At 46.0% G+C, this 27,999-nt stretch overlaps 1 protein-coding gene across 1 annotated transcript; it reads right to left on the bottom strand.

Moving 5' to 3' along the window:
- Positions 1-497: 497 nt before the first annotated feature.
- Positions 498-26,414, bottom strand: LOC128468336 (ovostatin-like). The gene is made up of 36 exons (XM_053450023.1): positions 26,310-26,414; positions 22,664-22,847; positions 22,087-22,243; positions 21,813-21,865; positions 21,364-21,384; positions 19,243-19,411; positions 19,021-19,105; positions 18,270-18,399; positions 18,046-18,160; positions 17,468-17,583; positions 16,745-16,903; positions 14,130-14,366; positions 13,290-13,347; positions 13,064-13,206; positions 12,357-12,506; positions 11,860-12,030; positions 11,422-11,500; positions 10,944-11,076; positions 9,295-9,526; positions 8,746-8,869; positions 8,546-8,664; positions 8,166-8,217; positions 7,941-8,024; positions 6,781-6,957; positions 6,502-6,583; positions 5,897-6,050; positions 5,360-5,434; positions 4,442-4,604; positions 3,747-3,967; positions 3,417-3,632; positions 2,551-2,675; positions 2,353-2,443; positions 1,900-1,968; positions 1,300-1,402; positions 1,017-1,067; positions 498-719 (listed from the first exon to the last, which is right to left on the bottom strand). Exons 1-35 carry the CDS (start codon positions 26,375-26,377, stop codon positions 1,018-1,020), a joined length of 4,365 nt encoding a protein of 1,454 aa, XP_053305998.1. The 5' UTR covers positions 26,378-26,414; the 3' UTR covers positions 498-719; position 1,017.
- Positions 26,415-27,999: the final 1,585 nt, after the last annotated feature.

Genomic DNA, 27,999 nt, shown 5'->3' with positions numbered 1-27,999 from the left:
TTTCACTCAGTGCTCAGTTATTGTGCCCTCAGTTATCAGTTATCTTTCCCTATGGATTGATTGATTCCCGTCGCTGACCCCTGGCTATTGATATTCGGACTACGCTGATCTTTCTGACCCTTGGCTTTCGTTTACTGGACTGTGTTTGTTTGTGTGACCCTGATTTGGCGTTATTCGCTGCATTTAGCGAGTCTGCCCCTGCCAGCTCTGTCTGACTGTGGCGTGTCCTGCATACTGGGTTCCTCGTCCCAAACACTCACACTCACTCTGACATACTGTGCGCCAGGGTGCCGTAAACCCACCAACCCGCCTTAGAGCGCCTCTGCTGGGCATGGTGTGTGTGTTCGCACACACTTGTGACAAGTCATTTAAATTGCCGCACTATTCAGGCAAGGCGTGCGACAGAACCAAATGGATCCATCATCCTATCCCCGCCTGGGCACCGGTCCGCTCGATCCCCCATAGCTGCCACAAACCACATGACGCAGCATCTTAGCGAGCCGGCGACACTTTATTGTGGGTATCTTGATGGGTAATTGTGAATGGGACGTCATACTGTATGTGGATCAGCAAAGGATCCAGGGCTTCCCTGCAGACGGGATCTTGGTTGTTGTATAAAGGAAGCTCCTCTGGGTTGAAAATTCTCTTTTTTAAGAACATTAAGATACCGACCGCTCTCGTGTCCGATGGTTTCGACGACTTTAGATGCTTGCATTTTCCTGCAGAAAAAAAGTTTGACAATGGAGGGTGTACAATGAACAGGACCAGGACTCCAGGGCCAGAGACCAGACGGAGAACGCTAAACATTCCCAAACCCCGCTATCGCCCAATATTCTGGGTAAAAATCCGCACGTTTCAGCATCAAGCAACGGAATATTTAGAGGAACCGTTTCTTACAGTTACGCAGGTAGATGAAATATCCAGAGATCCCGCAGGATTTAGACTAATGTATTCAGTATGCTTCCAATGTCTTCGTAATCTAAAGATCAGGAGGGGAGTGGGGAATGTGTCCTCACCTTACTCCGAAGCCGCGCAGGGGTGGCTGTACTGAGCGTACCCGTTCTCAGCTGTGAGGGTGGAAACAGGAGGCAGATCGTTAATGGAGACCATTCCAGGTCAGTTCCTGTCCTAAAGTCCTTTCTCTTAGCCTTACTATCAACAGCAACCAGCAATGTAACAACAGGGGAGAGAGGACTTAATGGGGAGGAACAATCACGCTGGTCCTGAGAACAGGACTTTCAGAGGGCTGTTAATCCATGAAGTGAGATCCCCTAATAAACCTTTCTCCCCCCTCTTTACCTGCTTCATAGTAATCGTAGACATAGATAGAGCCGGTCTTGACATTTAGCACCCGGTTACCCATCTGCACCTTGAAGGAGAGATAGACGCTCTCACTCGAGACCTAAGGGACAAAGAACGAAACGAACATGAGTAGCAGACTGGAGATGGAGAATGAGAGCCACGTTTAATCAGCACGTCGGGGTCCAGCCACTAAATTGCAATTGCTTGTAAGTTGGAAAGTCTCTGGAGCCCATTCAAGTCAACATGGATGTTGCGCAATAGTCTATAAAAATGCGGCTATTTTACAAGATAGCGCCATCAAAAGAAGATGGATTATTTTTCTTTTGGATGACAAGTTTGTTTTTATCCAAATGCCCCTTTCCATGGGCCAAAGAATGAATGGCTTCAGGGTATAATGAAGACATATATAACCCCCCAGGGAGTATTTAACTACCCATCACCCTACCCATCAGCACATACAAAGTTGGTAAATAGGGGTTATGTAGACTCCCATTTTTTAGCGTACATTATATTATATAATATTATTTATTATAGCGGGTTGTGGGCGGCAAGGACTGAAGGTTCACGTTGAACTCGCATGCCAAAGGATCTACTCACTGAGTCCAGATACAGATAAACGTGGCCGTTCCTCTCCTCAGCTCTAGAAATCAGCTTAGATTCTTCCATCTATAACGAGAAAGTAAAATCATCCGGAATCTCAGAGAACCCTATATATCACTCAATGCGACACGTGACCTCCGACACGCTCCCCACTCCGGGTCTGTGCACTTAGGTATCTGCATGGAGGTCATTTCCGGGTCCATGTACTAGGGTATTATAGGACAGCAGGGCATTTGGGACCAGGTTATGGGGGTTATCATAGAACAGCGGTATTTGGGAACATTCCAGGTCATTGTCCTGGGGTTAACCTCAGAATGGCTGGAGGGAGTGCTAGCTGGCTATAGGAAGAATGATAGTAAATATGAACGTGGACCATGAGTCTTTAAGGTTACCTGTAACATGCACAAAGCATAATCTATTCCATCTCCCCACCAGCTGATTGGCTCTCACCTGGATGAGTGACAGGTAGTCCGCCTGATATCCAGACACCAACTTTACATCAACGATCGCCATTCCGGATTCCCTGCGCCTGCCGTTATAGCTGAAAAAAGAATAGCTGGCTTTCTTACAGGCAGTGGGGGTAACACACAGGAGTCATAGGACAGGGGCAACAGAGATACGCAGGGGCTCAGCATCTAAATACAATACCTGACGCTGATGCCAACGGTGAAGGTATAAGCCACGCCGTTCAGACAGCCTTCGGAGGATGTGTTCGCCGACACAGAGAAGGCAGAGTTCCCTTCGGAGACTGGGATGTTATATCGAACGGTGCTCTGCAGAGAAATAAAACAGAACAATATCCGCGACCCGATAGATGCTCTGCAGAGAAATAAAACAGAACAATATCCGCGACCCGATAGATGCTCTGCAGAGAAATAAAACAGAACAATATCCGCGACCCGATAGATGCTCTGCAGAGAAATAAAACAGAACAATATCCGCGACCCGATAGATGCTCTGCAGAGAAATAAAACAGAACAATATCCGCGACCCGATAGATGCTCTGCAGAGAAATAAAACAGAACAATATCCGCGACCCGATAGATGCTCTGCAGAGAAATAAAACAGAACAATATCCGCGACCCGATAGATGCTCTGCAGAGAAATAAAACAGAACAATAGAACAATATCCGCGACCCGATAGGTGCTCTGCAGAGAAATAAAACAGAACAATATCCGCGACCCGATAGATGCTCTGCAGAGAAATAAAACAGAACAATATCCGCGACCCGATAGATGCTCTGCAGAGAAATAAAACAGAACAATATCCGCGACCCGATAGATGCTCTGCAGAGAAATAAAACAGAACAATATCCGCGACCCGATAGGTGGAGGCGTAAAGAGCCGAAGTGACCTTGGCTTCAAACAATCCAACTTTTCTTTTAGTCTTTTAGTGTTAACGGTCTTTCCGTCACTCATTGTTTATTAACACGCGGTGGGAATTACATGTTACTGGAACATTCTATGTTCTAATGTATGTGACAGTGTAACAGGCCACGGCGGGACATTGTTACCTGCACCAGGCAGCAGCCCAGGCCGCTGACGCCGATGGTGTACTCTCCGGGGATGTCAGGCAGCGGCTGTCTCTGGACCAGAAGTCTGTTGTCTTGATTCAAAGTGAATTTTGCGATCTCCCCGTTGCCGTTCCTCACAGACACGTTGTGCTTCGCGTTCGGCATGAATATGAGTTGGGCGTACTTACAGAGGGCCTGTAGGGCCACAACCGTGTCCTGGAAACGAGGAGGAAACATTCAATGGCGGTTCTGTTCTGGTGGCTTCTATCTGCGCTCCGCGCAGGGTTTAGTCTCGTCTCCATGCGCACCTTTTGCCAAATCCTTTCTTACCTTCGTGGAACAGAATCCCCCGTAAGAATTCTGCTGGCGGATGAGCCACACTGAGATTTGAGCCATGTAGTTCAGTTCGGCCTGCGTTACGTTGGGCCCCTTGGCGATGCTGACCAGAATGTAGGATGTGATCTCCACGCCAGCCGAGGAGAACGGACGAGAGAAGTAAGGAACCCACTCTCTCTCCGGCTCCTGCTCGCGTTCCCAGTGGACTGTGCCGCCTGAGGGGCAGAAAGGCGTATGAGGGCAATAGAAAGGTTAATACTGATAGAGATATCACCAGAACGGGTTCCTCATCTACACGGAGGCTGAATAAGAAGACAAAATGAGATACAGAGAGAACCCTAACCCGGAACCAGAAGAGACAATAAATCCCAAATAATACACACAAGCAGCTATAATAAATCTAAATGATTGTCCAAAGATAGAGGAGGGATATTCCTGAGCGTGTGAGACAGACCTCTGACCTCTGTCTAGCTGGGTGATTAAGACCGAGTCATTCTATTGTTCCCCACAGGCAGTATGATAAGGAGTCGGGGGGTGTTTAGTAGATCGGGGATCAGATAACAGAGCGAGAATCATACAAACGGCTGATATGCAGCTGCCTGAAAACTTGATAAATAAAGAGATGTTTTGATTTTCATATTATTTGTCCTGTATGAACTTTCTCTGGTTACTTTTGGCCGAGGAGTTACCTTCAGAGACAGCTTTACTCTTCAGCACCTTGAGCAGGCGGCATCTCTGCTCCCAGTTCCCCGCCAGGGTAAAGGCGTAGACCATGAGCGCCTGGTTATAGGTGGTCTGGTTGGTGATGGATGCGGCCTCCAGACACGACAGGGCTCCGGCCAGCAGAGTCCTCTGCAAGGAGAGAGGAGAACGGGTGGAACGGAGACTCTTCCAGTAGAAATCATTATATACTCCGCTCTTCACTACACAATAAATATGCTCCAGCTGTACGTTTTCTCTACAAGCTCTGCCTGAGCCTCGTCGTGCGTTCCGGGCGTTCTGCGTCTCTCACCTACACGTAGAAAACATTGACCCCCAACAAAGGCTCTTTGGTCTAAGTTCCAGTTGAGGCAGGCGCCTGTCCTGCTCCGGCTTGGAGACCCCCAGAGCTCAGCTTCTGCCTACTTCAGTTTAAAGTCTTTTGCAAGCAGCCGCTTCGGCTACCTGAGCGAGATCCACCTGTCAGTCATACCCTGGAGGGAAATGTCTAAAAAGTTTTAGTTTGGGAGTATTCTGTAATTTTGTTGTGTGGCCCTGAATTCGTAGGACGGCCCCGGCACACATGGTTTGATACACGCAGTGGTGATGGGAGAGAGGGTATGTGTGTAGGTGAGTCTATGCTGTTAACGTGTGTGAGTGTAAGCGTATAATGTTACTGTGTGGCGTGGGAGTGTACATGTCGTAGTGTATGGTGTTTGAGTGCGTGTCTGTAAATATATATGTTACTATATAATGTTAGAGTGATTGCATGTATAAGTATATGATTGTGTGTGTATCAGTAACTGTGTGGTGTTAGGGCGATTGTGCGTGTGTACGTGTATGGTGCTGGAGTGAGTGTATGGGGTTAGTGTCCATGTGTATAAGTGTTAGAATGCACTGTCACTTACCCCAGGACTGTAGTTGGACTCCAGCAGTGCTATGGCCAGGAAAGCCGTGAAGGTCAGATCGTCGCGAGCCCCGTCCTGTAGATTCATCAGAACACGTGATAAGAACGCAGGGATCGTACATTCCGTGCAAATAACGCAAGGATTCTGCAGATGTCACTTTTAACATCCACATAAATGATAACGACATTTAAAACCTACTTGAAAAGTAAAAAAAATATATAATAATATAATAAAAACTTATATATAAAAATATATAATTTTAATTACATGTATTATAGTTCCAGTAAATGAACCAAATCTACGTAAAGATTAATTAAAGATTGAGACCTTTAGTCATGGCTAATGATGTTCAAGGCGCGTTCTGTGAGACCACCAATGACCACATGTTTCTGGGACACCCATTACCCACCTCTGCGAGACCACCAACTGTACAAGACCCCGCCAACTGCTAAGCTCTACAGGGAACCACCAACCCCAGGAGAGCTCCATTTCTGTGAGACTGTTAGCACCTATGGGTCACTAGGAGACATCCCCTACCTGTTCCGAAAACAGTCTCCCCTGGGGGCTGAAGCAGCCGCTCTCCAATCTCTGAGACCCCTCCAGCCAGACCAGTGATTGCTGCTGGATGTTCTCGTCGATAAAAATGTATTTCTTGGATTTCTCAAAAGTCTTGAAAACATAAGCCGTGAGCCTGCAATGGAGTAAAAACCTGTGGATGGGGCTAACATTTAACGCAAACTGTTAAACCCTAACTTAATCCGCTATCGGATCAAATCCGTGACCCACAGGATCCCACCGCAAGCCGCCGACACGGAATCGGAAACGTGAACGCTGTATTCTGTGATACTTTGTATCACGCTGAGAGGATGAAAAGATTCTTCTAGAACGAAATGCATTTGGACGCTCATAGTCATCCAGCGATTACGGTGCAAAGAGAGAATAAGGAGCAAAGTGCTAAAATAGTGCTAAGAGTGAAAAAAATCCACGGCTTTCTGTGCTGCTTGTGTCACTCGGTGTCCTTAGACCCCCATTGTACTTTAAATGACTGGACGTGGCGCTCTTTGGCCATCACCGGCCCCTGTGTGAACCTGCTTTACGGTTTGCACGCTGGCATTGAGCTGCTTCGTGGGGGTTTTGCTCACCAGGAGTTTCCTTGATCCTGCCAGCCTCCAAATACACCGAAGCCGCCATTACTCAGCCGGTACCTGAGCTGCCTCAAGTATCCTGAGAAAAGAAACAGAATCCCTTTACAACAGACGGACGCGTCTTTAAAATGTGTTTTCTTTTTTTTTATATGTAACTCGGGGGATTCGTTAGGAGAATTAGACTTCATTTTTGGAAGGTGTTATAGGGAGTGTGCTCTATGAGACCACAAATAGAATAAATAAAAAAGAGAGAATGAGCGTCAGGAGTCGATTTACCTTCTGTCAGATAGCCGGTGGCCTTTTGGAGCAGTTCAGGGGTGAGCTGGTTGGTGATGTTGAGATATTCCAGGACGTATGGAATGGGAGCCATGCGCGCCAGGTTCTGCTCACCACATCCATAGGGCATCTGCACCAGATTCTGGAGATTCTGAAAAGGGAGACCTAGAATATCGCCTGGGAGAGCAAAGAGAAAAGTTTATTGGTGAACCGGATGAGAGAAATGGTATTAAAGAGGAAGCGAGCCCATGTTGGATCCAGTACACGGTGTATGTCAGCTTGAGATGTGTCTGGATCAGGTACATGGTGTATGTCAGCTTGAGATATGTCTGGATCAGGTACACGGTGTATGTCAGCTTGAGATGTGTCTGGATCAGGTACACGGTGTATGTCAGCTTGAGATGTGTCTGGATCAGGTACACGGTGTATGTTAGCTTGAGATGTGTCTGGATCAGGTACACGGTGTATGTCAGCTTGAGATGTGTCTGGATCAGGTACATGGTGTATGTCAGCTTGAGATGTGTCTGGATCAGGTACATGGTGTATGTCAGCTTGAGATGTGTCTGGATCAGGTACACGGTGTATGTCAGCTTGAGATGTGTCTGGATCAGGTACATGGTGTATGTCAGCTTGAGATGTGTCTGGATCAGGTACATGGTGTATGTCAGCTTGAGATGTGTCTGGATCAGGTACATGGTGTATGTCAGCTTGAGATGTGTCTGGATCAGGTACACGGTGTATGTCAGCTTGAGATGTGTCTGGATCAGGTACACGGTGTATGTCAGCTTGAGATGTGTCTGGATCAGGTACACGGTGTATGTCAGCTTGAGATGTGTCTGGATCAGGTACATGGTGTATGTCAGCTTGAGATGTGTCTGGATCAGGTACACGGTGTATGTCAGCTTGAGATGTGTCTGGATCAGGTACACGGTGTATGTCAGCTTGAGATGTGTCTGGATCAGGTACATGGTGTATGTCAGCTTGAGATGTGTCTGGATCAGGTACATGGTGTATGTTACCGTGTTCCGTGTCTTGATCGGATATATGGTATAGGTTAGAGAAAGTCTAGATTGAGCATATGCTCATTATTGGATATATTATTAATCGGCTTGACCGGTACTGGATCACTGCTCATTGAGCGGCTGAGCTCTAGAACTCACCAAGCACAGTGACAAAGGCTTCCGCTGAGTCGGGAACCACATTCTCTGGGGGAGGGAGGCTGAGAGGGATCATAGCGTTTCGGTCTAGAAAAAACATAGATCAAAATACGTCAGAAATTATGAATTTGGTCATTCATGGGGATTTAAAGGTCCAACAATTTAAACGTCCAAACCCTGGGGCAGCTAAATACATAAATTGCCTCCACGGGGGTTATTGGTACTCACTGCGCACACAGATGAGTTGGCTGAAGGTCACTTCTTTCCTAATTCCCTCGGCCTTAAAAGCAGAAGAGAATGAAATGATTAATCAGAGAGCGGCCGCTGCGGGTGACGGATACGCATCGCAATTCACTTTAAATACATTGTGACTGTGTTAGAAATACACTATCCTGCAGCCCGTATACTGACGGCGTAAACGACTGGATCACATGAAATCATCTTTTTCAGGGACTCAGAAATGGGTTTTGCAAATCGAGGATCCCAACCAGCTGCGATGCGAGTTCCGGACACATAAAGAGCGTCGGAGAATTGGAGCTTGGAACCATTTTGATAAATGAAGGTTCCGTCTTTCCTGCTAACGCAGCTTCTGCCGCAGGACGTCTCACCTCCACAAGGATAGTTTGTATCACTGTGTCCTTGCGATGCTCCTGTGAGCGGTCTCCGGGTCCATCACACGTCTTCCCAATGTGAGAGGTCTCGGCCGAAACCTGGATGGGCATCTCACCTTCGTGAAGAAAGAGCAGAACAAAGTAAAACAGGAGTTTGGACGGGCGCATGGAGTCTCACCATCCCCCGATATCCGCACCTAGAGATACAGCATCAACGTTCCATGAGAAGGAAGTTCTCTCTCCCGGACATATGCAGGCGTCCTGCTCCCCCTCCTGAGGAACGGCGGCAAAGTCATCGGACCCTTCCAACGTCACTCGAACCTACGGGAACCAAGCATGAAACAGAGAGGACTAAGGAGGCTGACAGCGCGGGAATGGAACGGAGGATCTGACTAAGGATAGGCGCAAAGCGGCTGGGAATGCAGAGAGGTCTTCAAGTCAGGGTTGGTGTTTGTCAAAGCAGAAGGTCCCAGCTTTACTGAGAATCGCCGTTTAGAGAACACAGAGACACATTGGGCCGGAATCAATGCTGGAGATAAATCTAATGAAACAGCACAGAAAAAACTGAGATAAACTGATTTATAGTATAGAATCTGGGCAAAAATATTTCTGTTTTTGACATTTTTTGTCAGTTATTCAATTATTTATCTCCCACATTGAATCCTCACACAAAAAAACAAGGTCTGTGTATACAGAATACAGACGTGTTATGGAGAGCGGTTTGTCATACAACGCGGGCTGCCCACCTTGGCACAAGACTCCATGTAGTTGGACACAGAGGCCACCAGGACCAGGGTCTCGCCGCGGGTGATGGAATAAGGCATGGAGAGCTCCACAAAGAACGGCAGGAAGGAGGTGAAGTTGGCCGGGTACCTCGTCATCCCAAAGCCCTCCGTCTCGGATACGCAGAACATGTTACCCTGCCACTGGGTGATGCTGTCAGGGACGGTCTGGGTCAGAGCGCCTCGGCCTGAATCGCTGGCAAAGACATACACAGGAAAGCTTTTTGTATCATGTATATAAATAATAATAATCTCATAATAATAATAATAATAATATAATAACCTCATAATAATAATAATAATATAATAATAACCTACTACTAATAATAATAATAATAATAATATTATAATAATAACCCCATAATAATAATAATAAAAATAATATTATAATAATAACCTCATAATAATAATAATATTATAATAATAACCTCATAATAATAATAATAATAATATAATAACCTCATAATAATAATATAATAATAATAACCTAATAATAATAATAATAAAAATAATATTATAATAATAACCTCATAATAATAATATAATAATAACCTCATAATAATAATAATATTATAATAATAACCTCATAATAATAATAATATTATAATAATAACCTCATAATAATAATATTATAATAATAACCTCATAATAATAATAATATTATAATAACCTCATAATAATAATAATAATAATAATAATATAATAACCTCATAATAATAATATAATAATAACCTAATAATAATAATAATAAAAATAATATTATAATAATAACCTCATAATAATAATATAATAACCTCATAATAATAATAATATAATAATAACCTCATAATAATAATAATAATAATATTATAATAATAACCTCATAATAATAATAATAATATTATAATAACCTCATAATAATAATAATATTATAATAATAACCTCATAATAATAATAATATTATAATAATAACCTCATAATAATAATAATAATAATATAATAATAAGCTCATAATAATAACCTCATAATAACCTCATAATAATAATATTATAATAATAATAATATTATAAGAATAACCTCATAATAATAAGCTCATAATAATAATAATATTATAATAATAAGCTCATAATAATAATAATAATAATATAATAATAAGCTCATAATAATAATAATAATAACCTCATAATAATAAGCTCATAATAATAATAATATTATAATAATAAGCTCATAATAATAATAATAATATTATAATAATAACCTCATAATAATAATAATAATCTCATTTATTGCAGCTTCTAAGGCTTTATTTTGGATTCTCCCTTTTCTGTAAATCTTGACCTCCTTTTAATTATCTGTTTGGGGTGTAATTAAGAGTTTAATGGCTGAGCAATCGCTTTCCATTAAGGATGATGTCATACAGGACATGAAACTGATACAAATACATTGTTTCTATAGAAACCGATTCTTTTATTATGGGCGCGAGTTGCGGGGTTTGAGCCTTTTTCCTGTTTGGATTATTCTATATCCTTTTTACCTTTAATATATAGTCCATCTCATGATGGGTGTCGGGCTGTGTTTATAAGCTGAGTGCCGTTGATGACGTGACTCTGTGAATTAATGTGAGTCTGACTTACTCTGTAGACACCAACTGCCAAACCCAAGTGTCGGTGAAATTTTTGCGAAGCGTTTCCGTGGAGCCGGCGCCGGCTTCTGCGCTGAGAGCCTCTGCCCCAGCAGGAACTTTTTTGGAGGTTCTGAAGGGAACGGCTGCAGTCATAATACAAAGAGATCAGAAACCGGCAATCATTCCTTAACCCCCTGTTGGGTTCTTTTACCCCCAGAAATCAGCTCCCCTTCTCTCCATATCGAGTGTCTGGGGAGAGACTAGAAGATGGTAGAAACGTGGCACTTCTTTGTCACTTTCCTCCCGCGTCGCTGGTAATTGTTATCAACGGGGTAAATAAACCCACCTGCCCCTTCAGTACTTAATAAGTCTCGCTATTCGTAAGCATTTATTATACCAGACACACAGCGGGGATTTTAAGATCAGGAATCATTTTCCTCGTATGATCCTGGCGTGATTTACCGATTCCGGACGCTTTTATATTTTACCTTCTGGTACCTCCGGGTTCTTATCGCAGACCTCGGGTTTCCGCAACCTGGCTCCTGTCCCCAAAATCAAACCAATATTCTGGAAGACACAAGGGGAGAGCGACAAGACTAACGTGCCTGCGCAACGAGGAACGCAAACGATGCCCGATGCACATCCCAGAACAGCGACCCTCACCCTTCAGCATCGTCGGAAGCAAATAACCGATCCCAATAAATAACGCTGAGGTTTGGTTCCTGGTTTGTAAGCCGCCCTCAGCTTTCTGGGTGTAGCAGCTTTTGGGTGAAAAGACTACGCGCCCCAAAATGTATGTATTACCGCCAAGGGGGTACAGAGGAGCGCAGCCGCAATTCACATCACTACTGCCCGTTACCCCCCAAGAATGCCGCCGCTGCCCCTCATGGACACTGAGATACCTGCTTATCCACCCCGGAACCTACCTTGAGATTAGTGTACGTGTCTCCCTCCGATCTGCTGCTCACCGGCAGGTAGTATCGCCCGCCGCAAAAAACCTGCTTGTTGGGGTCTTCACAGGGGGGACTCGGCTCCTCCACATTGAACCCACCAATAAAATACCCATAAAGTGACCCGTAGCGCAGCGAGTAATAAACCTGCGGCACAGAGACAGCTCCATTCAGATTATTCACAGCACAGAGTATTGATGGATGGCTTCCCCCCAGATTATATGAATAAATGCCCAAACGGGTGGCGTCCATCTTGCTTTCCAACGGGCATCACAAGAGGGAAGTGTGTAGAAGAGAATGTGTTTAGAAAACTTCTATCCTATAATATGTGTGAGTTCTGGTAACGCTAACACATAAGAGTGCAACAACCCCACTGGATGCTACGCCCCTCGCAGCACGACCGGCAAACCGGTAACCGTATGGATCCGTTAAGGGGGATCGTAATCTATCACGAGCGTAAATCGCACTCTCACATTCTCAGCTGTGAATTCCTCGTATGGCTGGAGGAGGATGAGGCTGTAATCAATGACTCGGACTCCGCACAGAGACCCCGGAGCCGCCGACAACTGAAGGTCCACGTCGGAGGCCGGCGGTCCCTGTTCCTCGGAGAAACTCAGAGAAACCTGAAGAGAGAGAGAGACAGTCGTTGGTTTACCTCTGAGATGGATTTAATGTATCTGACGGGATTGATACTTTCTCGGCTCAGCCTCAGGAGTCTCCGATGGCCGCGCCGGTTTATTAACGCTTTATTTTTTGTTTATTGCAGGACGCACTGAAGGCTGATTTCTGGTTGGAAAAGTTGGACTCTGTTGGTTAAACTTATTTTTTATTGCTGCGTTTCCATCCTGAACCTCCTGGTTTATATCCTCATCATGCGCATCTTCTGGACATCTCCACCAAACAGAAAGCTGGACCTGATTATAGGATGAGGGGAGTGCGGCTGCGTCTCGGCCCCTATAATGAATGGACCAGGTGACTTTACCGTGAATGTCGCATGGCATTGGAGCGCCTGGCAAGGGCACAGCGTGCCCACAGGGCATCTTCCACATCGAAGCAGAGCACAGAAGGACGGGGCAATTTCACTTTTTAACTGATTGGGGGGCTTCGTGCCTTAACATGTAGCTTCAGCTCTGCTGCTGTTCTTTCGTGATGTTATTTTGCTGCTGAAGCCTGAAAATACCTGATTTTTGAAGCATTTCTCTACGTTCAGCCTCACGGTGTCCGCGATGAGCTCCGTTTCTAGGATGATATATACGACGAGGTCAGCTCCGGGGGCAAAGTCAGCAGATACAGGCAAATCGACGGTAAAGGTGCCGTTCAGGGCTGCGAATAAATGGGAGCCAAAAAGGGTAAATATGTGTCGGGTCCGGCAAGCCTCGCGGCGGTGAAATTAGTTTTATCCTTACAGCTCGTCAGATCCACGTCCTGCTGACCAGACAGAACGATCTGCGTTCTAGACATGACCTGCGGGGTGAAAAAACAGCAAATAGGAACCAGGATCACCAGATAACACGAGTAAGAAAGCGGGAAAGTAACAGCAACCGAGGGATTTCATCACATTTACTAATCTGCATCAGAATTGCCCCAGTAGAGGGTATATGTGATGTCTCTGGAAGTCAGGGTCCTGTTATATCTCGATACCTCAAAGCTATTGATATTAATTCCTTAAAAACACTAATTATTAATTAATGTAACCGACATGTCTCTCTGTTCATCTCACCAGATCCCCTCTCCTCACCAAATGCCTCTCTCTCCTCCCCGATGTCCCGTCTCCTTCACCTAATACCCCTCTCTCCTCACCAAATGCCTCTCTCTCCTCCCCGATGTCCCGTCTCCTTCACCTAATACCCCTCTCTTCTCACCAAATGCCTCTCTCTCCTCCCCGATGTCCCGTCTCCTTCACCTAATACCCCTCTCTCCTCACCAAATGGCTCTCTCTCCTCCCCGATGTACCTCTTTCCTCCCGTCCGATGCTCCTTTCTCCTCACCGATGCCCCGTCTCCTTCACCTAATACCCCTCTCTCCTCCCCAAATGCTTCTCTTTCCTCTCCTAATGCCCCTCTCTACTTCTCTGTGTACCTCTTTCCTCCAGTCCAATGGCCTTTCTCCTCCACTGATGCCCCTCTCTCCCCCCCCTGATGCCCCTCTTTTCTAATAAATGCCCCACCCAATTACACAAAGACCCCACAGGGAAGCCGATAATTCACTCGTTTCCCACCCACTCATATTCTGAATCCTTCACTCACCAGGAAGTAGACGGTGGCCACGGTGGCTCCTTCCCCGACTCCCTCCGGGGTCACGATGTACTGCACCTCGATGGGGTGGCTCTGGCCGCAGCTCAGCTCTCCCCGTGGCCCCTGCACCTGCAGGAAGCTGCCGGTCTGAGAGTAAAACCGGTTGACCATGTACTCGGCGGTGGGGTAATCGGGGCCGTAGCGATCCCACTCCCTGTAGTAACATTGCTCTTCGTTTTGGTAACTGGCCTGGAGAAGGAATATCATATCGACGTGTCACAAGAACTTCATGTGATTCATGTATGAATGGCAGGTGTCTTGCTTTATGCAGTTCACACACGTGCACCTTGACACCATACAGTATCACACGCTAAGATCATATGATAACACACACTCATACTAACACCATACATTAACACACAAATATCATCAATAATATGCATTTACATGCAAATAAGACACACACGCTAACACCATACACTCACACACACATGCTAACATCATATACTAACACACATGTGGTTATACCATCACTAACACACACTAACTCTATACACAGAATTGGTCACACTATACACTCAGACACACATGCTCACATTCACTGATACATGAAACTCATGCTCACACCATACACTCACACACACATAGTAACATCATAACCTCGCGGGCACACGCTTACAACATTCACTGACACGCGCGCACATGGTAACACCATACACAAACGCACGTGGTAACAACATACACACACGCATGTGGTAACACCATACACACACACGCACGTGGTAACACCATACACACACGCACGTGGTAACATCATACACACGCACGTGGTAACACCATACACAAACGCACGTGGTAACAGCATACACACACACGCACGTGGTAACACCATACACAAACGCACGTGGTAACAGCATACACACACACGCACGTGGTAACACCATACACACACGCGCACGTGGTAACACGGTACACACACGCACGTGGTAACACCATACACACGCACGCACGTGGTAACACCATACACACGCACGTTGTAACACCATACACAAACGCACGTGGTAACAGCATACACACACGCACGTGGTAACAGCATACACACACGCACGTGGTAACAGCATACACACACGCACGTGGTAACAGCATACACACGCACGCACGTGGTAACATCATACACACGCACGTGGTAACAGCATACACACACGCACGTGGTAACATCATAACCTCACAGGCACACGCTTACAACATTCACTGACACGCGCGCACATGGTAACACCACACACATACGCACGTGGCAACACCATACACACACACGTGGTAACACCATACACACACGCGCACGTGGTAACACCATACACACACGCGCACGTGGTAACACCATACACACACACGCACGTGGTAACACCATACACACGCACGCACGTGGTAACACCATACACACGCACGCACGTGGTAACACCATACACACGCACGCACGTGGTAACACCATACACACATGCGCACGTGGTAACGCACACACACACGCACGTGGTAACACCATACACAAACGCACGTGGTAACACCATACACACACGCGCACGTGGTAACGCACACACACACGCACGTGGTAACACCATACACAAACGCACGTGGTAACACCATACACACACGCGCACGTGGTAACACCATACACACGCACGCACGTGGTAACACCATACACACGCACGTGGTAACACCATACACAAACGCACGTGGTAACAGCATACACACACGCACGTGGTAACAGCATACACACACGCACGTGGTAACAGCATACACACACGCACGTGGTAACAGCATACACACGCACGCACGTGGTAACAGCATACACACACGCACGTGGTAACATCATACACACGCACGTGGTAACAGCATACACACACGCACGTGGTAACATCATAACCTCACAGGCACACGCTTACAACATTCACTGACACGCGCGCACATGGTAACACCACACACATACGCACGTGGCAACACCATACACACACACACGTGGTAACACCATACACACACGCGCACGTGGTAACACCATACACACACGCGCACGTGGTAACACCATACACACACACGCACGTGGTAACACCATACACACGCACGCACGTGGTAACACCATACACATGCACGCACGTGGTAACACCATACACACGCACGCACGTGGTAACACCATACACACATGCGCACGTGGTAACGCACACACACACGCACGTGGTAACACCATACACAAACGCACGTGGTAACACCATACACACACGCGCACGTGGTAACGCACACACACACGCACGTGGTAACACCATACACAAACGCACGTGGTAACACCATACACACACGCGCACGTGGTAACACCATACACACACGCGCACGTGGTAACACCATACACACACGCGCACGTGGTAACGCACACACACACGCACGTGGTAACACCATACACAAACGCACGTGGTAACACCATACACACGCGCGCACGTGGTAACGCACACACTCCCACTGCAGCCGCCTTAACCTCTCACTGCATTTCTTTTATAATTCTTTAATAATAAATAATGACCAAGTTATGTTAAAACACCGGCCGCTCCGTTACCGTGGAGAAGCCGTGAGTGACCACTCACCCTGACGGTAAAATTCTCCTCTACAAAGCTGATTGTGTCGATGGTGTAGTCAGCCCTCCCGTCTGCATCCGTCGTTACGCGCTGGACCGGCCTCCCATCCACCTCCAGATGAATATTCTCCCCGGGCAGAGGACGGCCGCTCTCGTCGCTCAAACTCACCTGGGACACGAGTAAAGGTGATGTGTGGAAATCAGAGACTCCATAAAGGGAGCCCAGGATGGGAATAATATCCCGGGGACCCCCGCAAGAAACCCCCCACGTCACCAAAGGAGGAGAAATGATAGGACAACGGGCGATAATCTAAAACCAGAGGCTTAGGGCTAAATAAGTGGAACAGCCTCCCAGCAGAAGTGGTAGAGGGTAATACAGTGAGGGAATTAAACATGCATGGGATAGACATACGGCTCCCGAATCTAAGACGAGACCGATGACTGACTTCTTTGAGTCGTTACAGCAGGAGAAACGGGCGACTAGACGGGGGCCGCCGGGGGCCGATCTGCCGCCAGGTTCCGGGGTTGTTGTTAAAAAAAACAGCAAAACACAGGACTGGCCAGAGGTTTGGGGAAGGAAGTCATCTGCCATGGGGCCCCTAGGAATGTGTTCTAAATGTAAGACCACTTTTAACCCAAAAACACAACTGCCTCCCGTTCATTAGCGCTGCCGTTACGCACTGAACGCGGCAGGCACGGCGAGCAGGCAGTACGGCCGAAGGCTGAGACTCACCGAGACACGATAGGGGATCCCACGCCTATAGTACCGGTTCATGGACTCATAATCAAAGTCGACGTTGGCGAGCTGGCTGGTGACCCGTATGTAGCGCGACTCCGTGACCTGGATTCCTGCGTTACGGACCGGCGGCCATTAAGAGATCAAGGAGAAATCCTGAGAGTGGTACCAAGTGGCACTGGCCACAACTCACAGATAACAGAGCGGGAATCATACAAACGGCTGATATGCAGCTGCCTGAAAACTTTATATTATGGGGCGTAAGAGATCTTTACTTATTCAATAAAATAGAAAAAAAATATCTCTATTTAGGTTTTAAAAACTGCATCCGTGTAGACGTTCCCAGCAGCTGCCTTTAAGTTTATAATATAGAATATTCTATAGGCTATTAGGCTTCGGACTCCTGATTGGGTTTAACAAGAGATGAAATATGTATTTTTTAAGTTATGTTCAATTATTTTATTATCGTATTTAGAAATCGCTGAGGATTTCTGTTAAAGACCCGCGTGAATACCCTGTTTCGGTTGGATTATCTGATGAGTGGAGAGTCACGTGGGATGAAATCACTCGGTTACCTGTTCCGTCCTCAGTTACCGTGACGTCCAGGTTGAGGTTTGTATTAGATCCTAACAGCCCCACGTTGAAAGGGGTTAAATCGATGACCCCCCGGAACGTGCCGTCGGCATCCAGCTGTGAGATGAGAAAGTGTGACGGGGAGAATTAGACGCCTCGTAATATGGGTGAGAAATCGGACATTCGGTGAAACACAATATTTTGGGTCATTTCTGGAGGAACTCACTTCTCCTGTGAAGTTGGAACAAGAAATTCCTTTGTTCCTCACGCAGTTTTGACTCCTGCGATAGAAGTAATCCGGTGACCGGCAGCACCGTCCGGTGACAGAGCCAGGAACGGGCTGACCGTGTGTGTATCTGAGACAGAAGGAAAGGCAATAAGGCAAGGACGTAACTAGAAACCACAGGGCCATCCCCCCAACTTCACCAAGCAACATGCCCCACAGTGCCAGTTTTGCCCCCAGTTTGCCATGTCACTGCCATCTCAGACCCCAAACAGCCTGTCTGTGCCATCTCATACCCCAAACAGCCTGTCTGGGCCATCTCATACCCCAAACAGCCTGTCTGTGCCATCTCAGACCCCAAACAGCCTGTCTGTGCCATCTCAGACCCCAAACAGCCTGTCTGTGCCATCTCATACCCCAAACAGCCTGTCTGTGCCATCTCATCGCCCAAACAGCCTGTCTGTGCCATCTCATCGCCCAAACAGCCTGTCTGTGCCATCTCATACCCCAAACAGCCTGTCTGTGCCATCTCATCGCCCAAACAGCCTGTCTGTGCCATCTCATACCCCAAACAGCCTGTCTGGGCCATCTCATACCCCAAACAGCCTGTCTGTGCCATCTCAGACCCCAAACAGCCTGTCTGTGCCATCTTATCGCCCAAACAGCCTGTCTGCATGCATTCTAGAGCACTTATGCACAGACTTTCTCGGGTACTACAATTACAAGTTAAAGGAGCTGACCGGAGATTACATACATGGCAGACCCGTTAAACTCCAAAATGTCGTCCAGTATAGATAAGGTATTTGGGGAAACCATGGAAACGTCAAATCTAGGCAAAACTGCAAGAAAGACACAATTTAAGAGGCAAAGGAGGATAAAAGAAAAACATTCTCTTTGTTGAATTAATTTTTAATGTCTCATTAAGGCCCGATGAGATATATTATAGGATATTATTATGATCACTATGACGACGTACCGTACTGATCCACTGTGAAATATTGGCCGACGGAGCCGCCGGATTCTCTCTCAGCTGTGATGTAATAAGATCCCGGAGCCGCGTCACTAATTAACTGGAAATGAAGCTGCACAACCCCACGTTCCGACTCCAGATTTAACCACTGAGATACGCGGCTGTTAGACGGATCCTGGCGGTAAAACGGGGAGAAACTTCTAGCAACGATATCTAGTCCTGGAGGTTATTACTGTATACAGCGCTGGGGGTTATATTACTGTATACAGCGCTGGGGGGGTTATATTACTGTATACAGCGCTGGGGGTTATATTACTGTATACAGCGCTGGGGGGTATATTATTTTATACAGCGCTGGGGGGTATATTACTGTATACAGCGCTGGGGGTTATATTACTGTATACAGTGCTGGGGGGTTATATTACTGTATACAGCGCTGGGGGTTATATTACTGTATACAGCGCTGGGGGGTTATATTACTGTATACAGCGCTGGGGGGTTATATTACTGTATACAGCGCTGGGGGTTATATTACTGTATACAGCGCTGGGGGTTATATTACTGTATACAGCGCTGGGGGGTATATTACTGTATACAGCGCTGGGGGTTATATTACTGTATACAGTGCTGGGGGTTATATTACTGTATACAGTGCTGGGGGTTATATTGCTGTATACAGCGCTGGGGGTTATATTACTGTATACAGCGCTGGGGGGTTATATTACTGTATACAGCGCTGGGGGGTTATATTACTGTATACAGCGCTGGGGGGTTATATTACTGTATACAGCGCTGGGGGGTATATTACTGTATACAGCGCTGGGGGGTTATATTACTGTATACAGCGCTGGGGGGTATATTACTGTATACAGCGCTGGGGGTTATATTACTGTATACAGTGCTGGGGGTTATATTACTGTATACAGTGCTGGGGGTTATATTACTGTATACAGTGCTGGGGGTTATATTGCTGTATACAGCGCTGGGGGTTATATTACTGTATACAGCGCTGGGGGTTATATTACTGTATACAGTGCTGGGGGGGTTATAACTGTATACAGCGCTGGGGGGTTATATTACTGTATACAGCGCTGGGGGTTATATTACTGTATACAGCGCTGGGGGTTATATTACTGTATACAGTGCTGGGGGGTTATATTACTGTACACAGCGCTGGGGGGTTATATTACTGTATACAGTGCTGGGGGTTATATTACTGTATACAACGCTGGGGGTTATATTACTGTATACAGTGCTGGGGGTTATATTACTGTATACAGCGCTGGGGGTTATATTACTGTATACAGCACTGGGGGGTTATATTACTGTATACAGTGCTGGGAGGTTATATTACTGTATACAGTGCTGGGGGTTATATTACTGTATACAGCGCTGGGGGTTATATTACTGTATACAGCGCTGGGGGTTATATTACTGTATACAGCGCTGGGGGTTATATTACTGTATACAGCGCTGGGGGTTATAGTACTGTATACAGCGCTGGGGGGGTATATTACTGTATACAGCGCTGGGGGGTTATATTACTGTATACAGCGCTGGGGGTTATATTGCTGTATACAGCGCTGGGGGTTATATTACTGTATACAGCGCTGGGGGTTATATTACTGTATACAGCGCGGGGGGTTATATTACTGTATACAGCGCTGGGGGTTATATTACTGTATACAGCGCTGGGGGGTTATATTACTGTATACAGCGCTGGGGGGTTATATTACTGTATACAGCGCTGGGGGGGTATATTACTGTATACAGCGCTGGGGGGTTATATTACTGTATACAGTGCTGGGGGGGTTATAACTGTATACAGCGCTGGGGGTTATTACTGTATACAGCGCTGGGGGGTTATATTACTGTATACAGCGCTGGGGGGTTATATTACTGTATACAGCACTGCGGGGTTATATTACTGTATACAGCGCGGGGGGTTATATTACTGTATACAGCGCTGGGGGGTTATATTACTGTATACAGCGCTGGGGGGTTATATTACTGTATACAGCGCTGTGGGTTATATTACTGTATACAGCGCTGGGGGGGTATATTACTGTATACAGCGCTGGGGGGTATTACTGTATGTATGATATATTAATATCGAGCTTTTCTTACCGTCAGATAGACCGCCGGATACTGGAATAAGAACACAGATAAATGATGTATTAGTCGTCGGCGCCGTCTGCTTTGTATTCATCGCACTGAGCAGTTTTTCACCCCCGGCTGTGATATCAGGCATTATGGCTACATTATTATTATATAGATTTATGATATATAGATTGATTTTTACGGCGCCGTCATAATCTGAGCTGAGGAGCGCAGACATTTACAGATAATTATTATTTTTTTGAAGAAATATATATTAATGTTTTTTTTTTTTAACTATGTGGAAGATTTCAAGCATTAAAAAAAAAAACATTTAATCTCAATTCCCAGAGAAAATGCATGAATCTAGCCCTATGTTGAGCATGCGCCGCGCTGGCGGTTACACTCCGTGCTGAGGGTTATGCATTATGCTAGCCTTTACACACTTACACTCACACTAACACCGCTGTCACACTCACCTTTTCTTCTACCGGCTGCAGCTGGGAGTTGAGTGAGATCAGGCGGAAAAGCACTGCAGAGGAAACACATGCGCAACGACTCCATTATACGGATGAGGCTTTCCGTGCGCCGGGTGCCCAACTACAAACGGTACGTCGCACCCCCAGGGGCTGCACCATAATTCCATTTACCGCCACACACTTATTCTAATCAGAAACCCAATCCTGTTACAACCTCCCGTCATCCATCTTTGTTGCCTCTTCCATAAAATAACCCCCCCCCCCCCGGCATTACCTTTCTGCCCCGGACGGTAGATGGGTTTGTCCATTTGGACAAGGTGGACGTTTTCCATTGTGTTTATTACGACGGTTTTACGCTGATGGACGAGGACGTCACCCCCACTCGCCGAGAGGGTCACGAAGACGGGAACAGCCTTCTCCACGACAGGGACCTGAATAGATAAAGATCAGTTGAGGGCCTGGAACATGAATTAATCATAACTCGGACAAATGATCAAACTCAGGATGCAGACGGCGATTAAAGTCATTTCCTATCTCATCAGATCCGTTTCCTGCCGTGAGAGGCAATAATTATTTATCATTTATTTCATTATATTTCTCATATAGATTTATTAATCATTTTTTAGGTTTCTATTGGCGGTTCGGGGCAGGACGTCTCCCTCGACGGCTGAAAGGGGTTTCTTCTCTCTGTAGAATGCCGGTGACTTTGTTCATGATCGGTAACAATGTTTCCTCGCTCTTGTAGGAGACAAGGATCTCGTGATCTTCATTTAGTTCCCTTTCCGGGTCTTTCGCGTTCCCAGTACAGCTGAACACATCTGCCTCCCGCTTTCTGCTTCTTATTTACTTACCAGGAACTCATTACACCGGAAGAAGGGCGAAGCCGCAGCATCCTCGGTAAAGATGGTCGTGTTCACCCCATCGTATTCCAAGACAATCCTGAGCTGGAGGGACGGGTCGTAGTCCTTGAGGTTCATGCAAACGTTCGCCTTCTCTCCGCTCTTCAGCATTGCGGGGATTGAGAGCACATACTGTCTAAAAAGAGAGTGATAACGTTACCATTAGAGCGGTTCCGTCACTTGTTCCAAATCCTACAAGTAATAAATTTATGCACTAATGTAGTAGTGCTTACAGGGGCACAACACCTAGGAGCTGGTATCCAAGGCACACTGTGTGGTTACACAATGTGGATGAAATGACCCCGTGGTATCAACTTACACAGCGAGTGCGACCTGCAGTGAAGATCGGCGCTGATGGTGGGCGAGACGGAGTGTGCGTGTGTTCGCGTATGGTGTCTGAGAGCGTATATATGTTAGTTTTTGGTGGTAGAGTGAGTGTTTGTTTCTGTATGGTGTAGTGTGAGTGTGCATATGTTACTGTATAGTGTTAGCGTGCCGTTGAATCATGTCTCTGCTAGTGTAACATGTTACTGTTTGGTGTAAGCATGTGTGTGTGTGTCACGGTATGGTGTTAGCGTGATTGCGTGTGTCTGTTGGTAGAGTGTCGGGGTGAGGCTATGGCTAGTGGTGTGAGGGAGGGAGACGGTGTATGTAAGTGTTTAGTGTTAGAATAAGTTTACGTGTTATTATGTGTGTGTGTTTTAGTTACAGGAGGTGAGAAGCCAAAGAAATACAGCACCCAGGGGCCACTAACCCCAGGCTCACCCCTGGGTGTTTACAGTTTTAAATACGCAATGTTTATGTATTTTAAACAAGAGATGGCCTAGGAGGGGCAATTCCCCATAGCAGGGGTGTATTCTGGTCTAGGGTGACAGAACCTGGGAGGAGGTGGCCCCTCTGCCGCAAAACGGGGAGCCTGATTGATTTATTGGGGAGTCACTACTTAAGAGCGAGATCACTGATCTCCCCAACTGGCCCAAAAGGGCTGTACTGAGTCCCCAAAGACCTCCAAAGGTTCCAACGTGGAGGACCAGGATACCACGTCAGATACTGAGCCGATAATAAGCTCAGGGGTGGCAGGCAGCACCGCCCTGGGTAAATATACCATACTAACCATCCCTAACCCAGGGCCCATTAGGCCGAGTTAATTCTTCATGCAAGGTCGATTGCCGAGTCCCGTCACGTCTTTCCTCTAATAAGTTACATTTTATCGTTTCGCCGGATTAAGAAAACAAACAATTTTAATCTATGTGAGAGAAAATGGTGACCTTTAAGGCAATCAGTGGGCGCTTTTCATTCAGGATCCACAGCCCAGGCGGCCGAGAATCCGACGGAAATCTTGGCTCCAAGATTTAGAATCCTTCATGTAATTACCGGCGCCGGTGGATCAATACGAGGAGATCCAAAAGAAACAATGTTGATCCCATGTGACAGATGCAGGGCATCAAAGGTCATGAGAAGAAGCCCTTCCTGGATTCTGTTTGTGCCACTAATTGCCCCTTTTGCATGGTGACATCTAGTGGTGAGTGATGGAAGCACACAGAACCTCACAGTGCCACCTGCTGGTCAATTCACGTCATAGCGCCAGATGTTTTCAGCATCTAAACATTCTGCTACCTTTACCTGCCAGGATTTATGAACAAGACGCCATAATCTAAAAATGGAGAGACTTAGCTGGAATGGAAGGAAGTTTTACTTGGTGGTAAATAAGTGGAACAGCCTCCCAGCAGAAGTGGTAGAGGGTAATACAGTGAGGGTATTAAACATGTATGGGATAGACATACGGCTCCTGAATCTAAGACGAGACTGTGACAGAATGAGCTGTCATACAAGGCCGCAAGGTAGTCAGAGATGGCTCCAGCCTGGCTGCCAAACAGGCAGGAACTCCATTGTTTAATTAATCCCATCAATAGGATTGCTGACTGGGGATTAAAGGTTGGGTTGAATGCATGTATCTGTTAATTTATGTTAATGAAGTTCTGTGGCTATATCAGTCTATGTTTTACGTCAATAAACTGTTCATTCCTGCTGTACTCAGTTCAAGGTAGTTGTGTCTACTTATTGGGTACACATAGCAGGGTTCCAAGGTGCGCATGCTGACTGGTGCTAGAAGTGATTCCGGGGACAACAGGAGGATACATGTGGGTGATCTCTGGGAGTTACTACAGCTCTCTTGGTGAACCCATTACAGAGACCAACGACTGATTAATGTTTGAGACTTTACTGCCGATGAGACTAGATGGGGCCGCGGCGCTGTTATGCCGGCAGGTTCTGGGTTTCTTGATTACTGGTAATCGGAGTATTTTGTCTTCAAGCTCGTGTAACCTGAATAACCAGTGAAAAAGACCAAACCGACTTGTTTGACGTTTAATTCAAGCAGCTGTCAATCTGGGCGTTTGCAGCGCGGTGACTGTCAAAGATCCTCTAATTAAAACGTAATTATCGTCTTGTTACGATGAATGTCGATCTAATTCAGCATGACGAGAGTCCTGCCTCAACAAGCCCCTCGGCTTCCTAAAGTACAAGAAGTTACAAGCGCTGATAATTTATTACCCAACAAACTGAACAACCACTGCAAGGCATTTAAAGATTAAAGGGACTCACACAGGATATGGAGCTGGGCACTCAAAGAGTTAATCGGCTGAACCATGAATTGTTATTGGTGGAGCACGAGTGCCCCCTGTGATTGGTGCCGTGGACTTTTACAAATGTTCCAACATTTTGGAGACTTTTAGTAGAAGATTTCAGCTCGGCCGGTAAACTCTTTTTGAGCATTTTGGGCAATCGTAAAACGACCTTCTGTCTTCTGTTTCTCGCGCACGTTCTTAAAGCGACATCCCTGCCACACGTTGCTGCATGTGATAAGTGAGTTGCCCCTTTAATTTTTCACGAGGTCCCTGCTGCAAACGCATGATGGGATTCTACTTACTCTCAGCGCCAACATTTGCACAGCGAGCATTTGGGGGGTCTAATGAGACCCCGCAAGCACAGAAACCTCTGCCATTTAATTCAGTTGGAGGATTTTCCTGACACTGATTGGCTGTCAGGGGAGGTGGGGCACTGCAGCCCTGGAACTGCAGCTTCTCCTTATAGCAGCTAATTTATTATTATCATTATTATTAATATCATTTTTGGCAGGTTTAAAAAATGCACATTAAAGTCTTAACTCATTTCCAGCTTTTTCAGGAGGCTGCCGAGAGCTCCAGAGAGTCCCTTTAATTTGTTGTCTAATAAATGTTTTGCAGCCCCCTGTTAATTACACGGATACCATGTGGCACCCTATTGGCCCCTTATAACTAGTGAAAGAAGTTATATAGTGAGCCCCGCGGAATACATTATTCAGAGTAAGGGGCAAATCTTTATTATATAGTGAAAATATTATTATTAATTATTATTATTATTATTATTATGTGTGAGCGTCTCGAAAACAGATCAGTGAAAAGAGATTCCCTTATAAGGATGAGACTTCTGTCCCACTGAACACCCACAATCTAATGTATATATGTGACATAATATATATATATATAGTATATCATACAGGTTGGCTTCCTGCTGCCCCCAGACCACCCTTCTGCATACATGTCAACCTGTTACTTACGGCTCTGATATCCCCCCAGGGATGAGACACAGGAGGGATGCACTCAGGAGCAGCCTCCACAGGGACATCTCAGCAGAGATCACACAGAGACAGGCAGCTGATGCGAGTGTGACTGCTCCCACGAATGTGACTGCTCCTAGACTCACCCGGTGCCCCCTCCCACCGGATCATCTCACCACCCAGTTTCAGTTAAAGTAATAAATTAACATCAACTGCCTTAGAAAGAAGTCTCACAACATTGACTGCCTTAAACATGCACTGATAACACGACAGTCCAATTACAAGCTCTGCTGCCAAATGAATGCTGCTCTCATAACATTGACTGCCTTAAAAATAGCTCCTTCATACCATCAACTGCCAGAGAGAAGTCATACCATCAACTGTCATAGAAAGAACTAATACTATCAACTGTCATAGAAAGAACTCATAGCATCAACTGCCATAGAAAGAACTAATACTATCAACTGTCATAGAAAGAACTCATAGCATCAACTGCCATAGAAAGAACTCATAACATCTACTGCCATAGAAAGAACTCATAGCATCAACTGCCATAGAAAGAACTCATAGCATCAACTGCCATAGAAAGAACTCATAACATCAACTGCCATAGAAAGAACTCATAACATCTACTGCCATAGAAAGAACTCATACCATCTACTGCCATAGAAAGAACTCATACCATCTACTGCCATAGAAAGAACTCATAGCATCAACTGCCATAGAGAGAACTCATAGCATCAACTGCCATAGAAAGAACTCATACCATCTACTGCCATAGAAAGAACTCATAACATCTACTGCCATAGAAAGAACTCATAGCATCAACTGCCATAGAAAGAACTCATAGCATCAACTGCCATAGAAAGAACTCATAACATCTACTGCCATAGAAAGAACTCATAGCATCAACTGCCATAGAAAGAACTCATAGCATCAACTGCCATAGAAAGAACTCATAGCATCAACTGCCATAGAGAGAACTCATAACATCTACTGCCATAGAAAGAACTCATACCATCTACTGCCATAGAAAGAACTCATAACATCTACTGCCATAGAAAGAACTCATAGCATCAACTGCCATAGAAAGAACTCATAGCATCAACTGCCATAGAAAGAACTCATAACATCTACTGCCATAGAAAGAACTCATACCATCTACTGCCATAGAAAGAACTCATAACATCTACTGCCATAGAAAGAACTCATAGCATCAACTGCCATAGAAAGAACTCATAGCATCAACTGCCATAGAAAGAACTCATAGCATCAACTGCCATAGAAAGAGCTCATAACATTAGAGGAATATTCTTTTTGTGTTATTTTCCGGCTGGCTTGAGATGAATAATCTCACGGGCCTCGCTGTGTGGCCGGCGGGTTTCTCCTGCGGAGCTTACAGTCCGACCCGTCAGCCTTGGGACTCGCTCTGTGTTATTATGACCCCATTTTGCGGTCTTTTTAATATGTTTCTCGTCTCCAGCCGTCCCCTCCGTGGCCGCCATCCTCGGAGCGCTGGGATATGACATCATGTCCTGACACTCCCCGTTTGAGGAGATGAGCCTGATCTGCCAAACGGCTGCCTATAAGCCTGGTTTTGGGACAGGGGGGATGCCTGGGCCAGAATACGTCACTCACACTCTAGCCTCATGTCTTTCAGCGTCTTTGCTTTGCACGTGAGATCCTCTCG

This window comes from Spea bombifrons, chromosome 11 (assembly GCF_027358695.1).
Source record: "Spea bombifrons isolate aSpeBom1 chromosome 11, aSpeBom1.2.pri, whole genome shotgun sequence".
Classification (NCBI taxonomy): domain Eukaryota; kingdom Metazoa; phylum Chordata; class Amphibia; order Anura; family Pelobatidae; genus Spea; species Spea bombifrons.
This window is presented reverse-complemented; position numbering and strand designations above follow the sequence as displayed.

Coding starts and splice junctions, on each gene's coding strand:
- LOC128468336 (XM_053450023.1), bottom strand. CDS start 26,377: ATGTCCCTGTGGAGGCTGCTCCTGAGTGCATCCCTCCTGTGTCTCATC. Junction 21,866..22,086: donor CTACCGTCCGGGGCAGAAAG/GTAATGCCGGGG, acceptor TTTCCTCTGCAG/TGCTTTTCCGCCTGATCTCA. Junction 8,218..8,545: donor TACAAACTATCCTTGTGGAG/GTGAGACGTCCT, acceptor TCTGCTTTTAAG/GCCGAGGGAATTAGGAAAGA.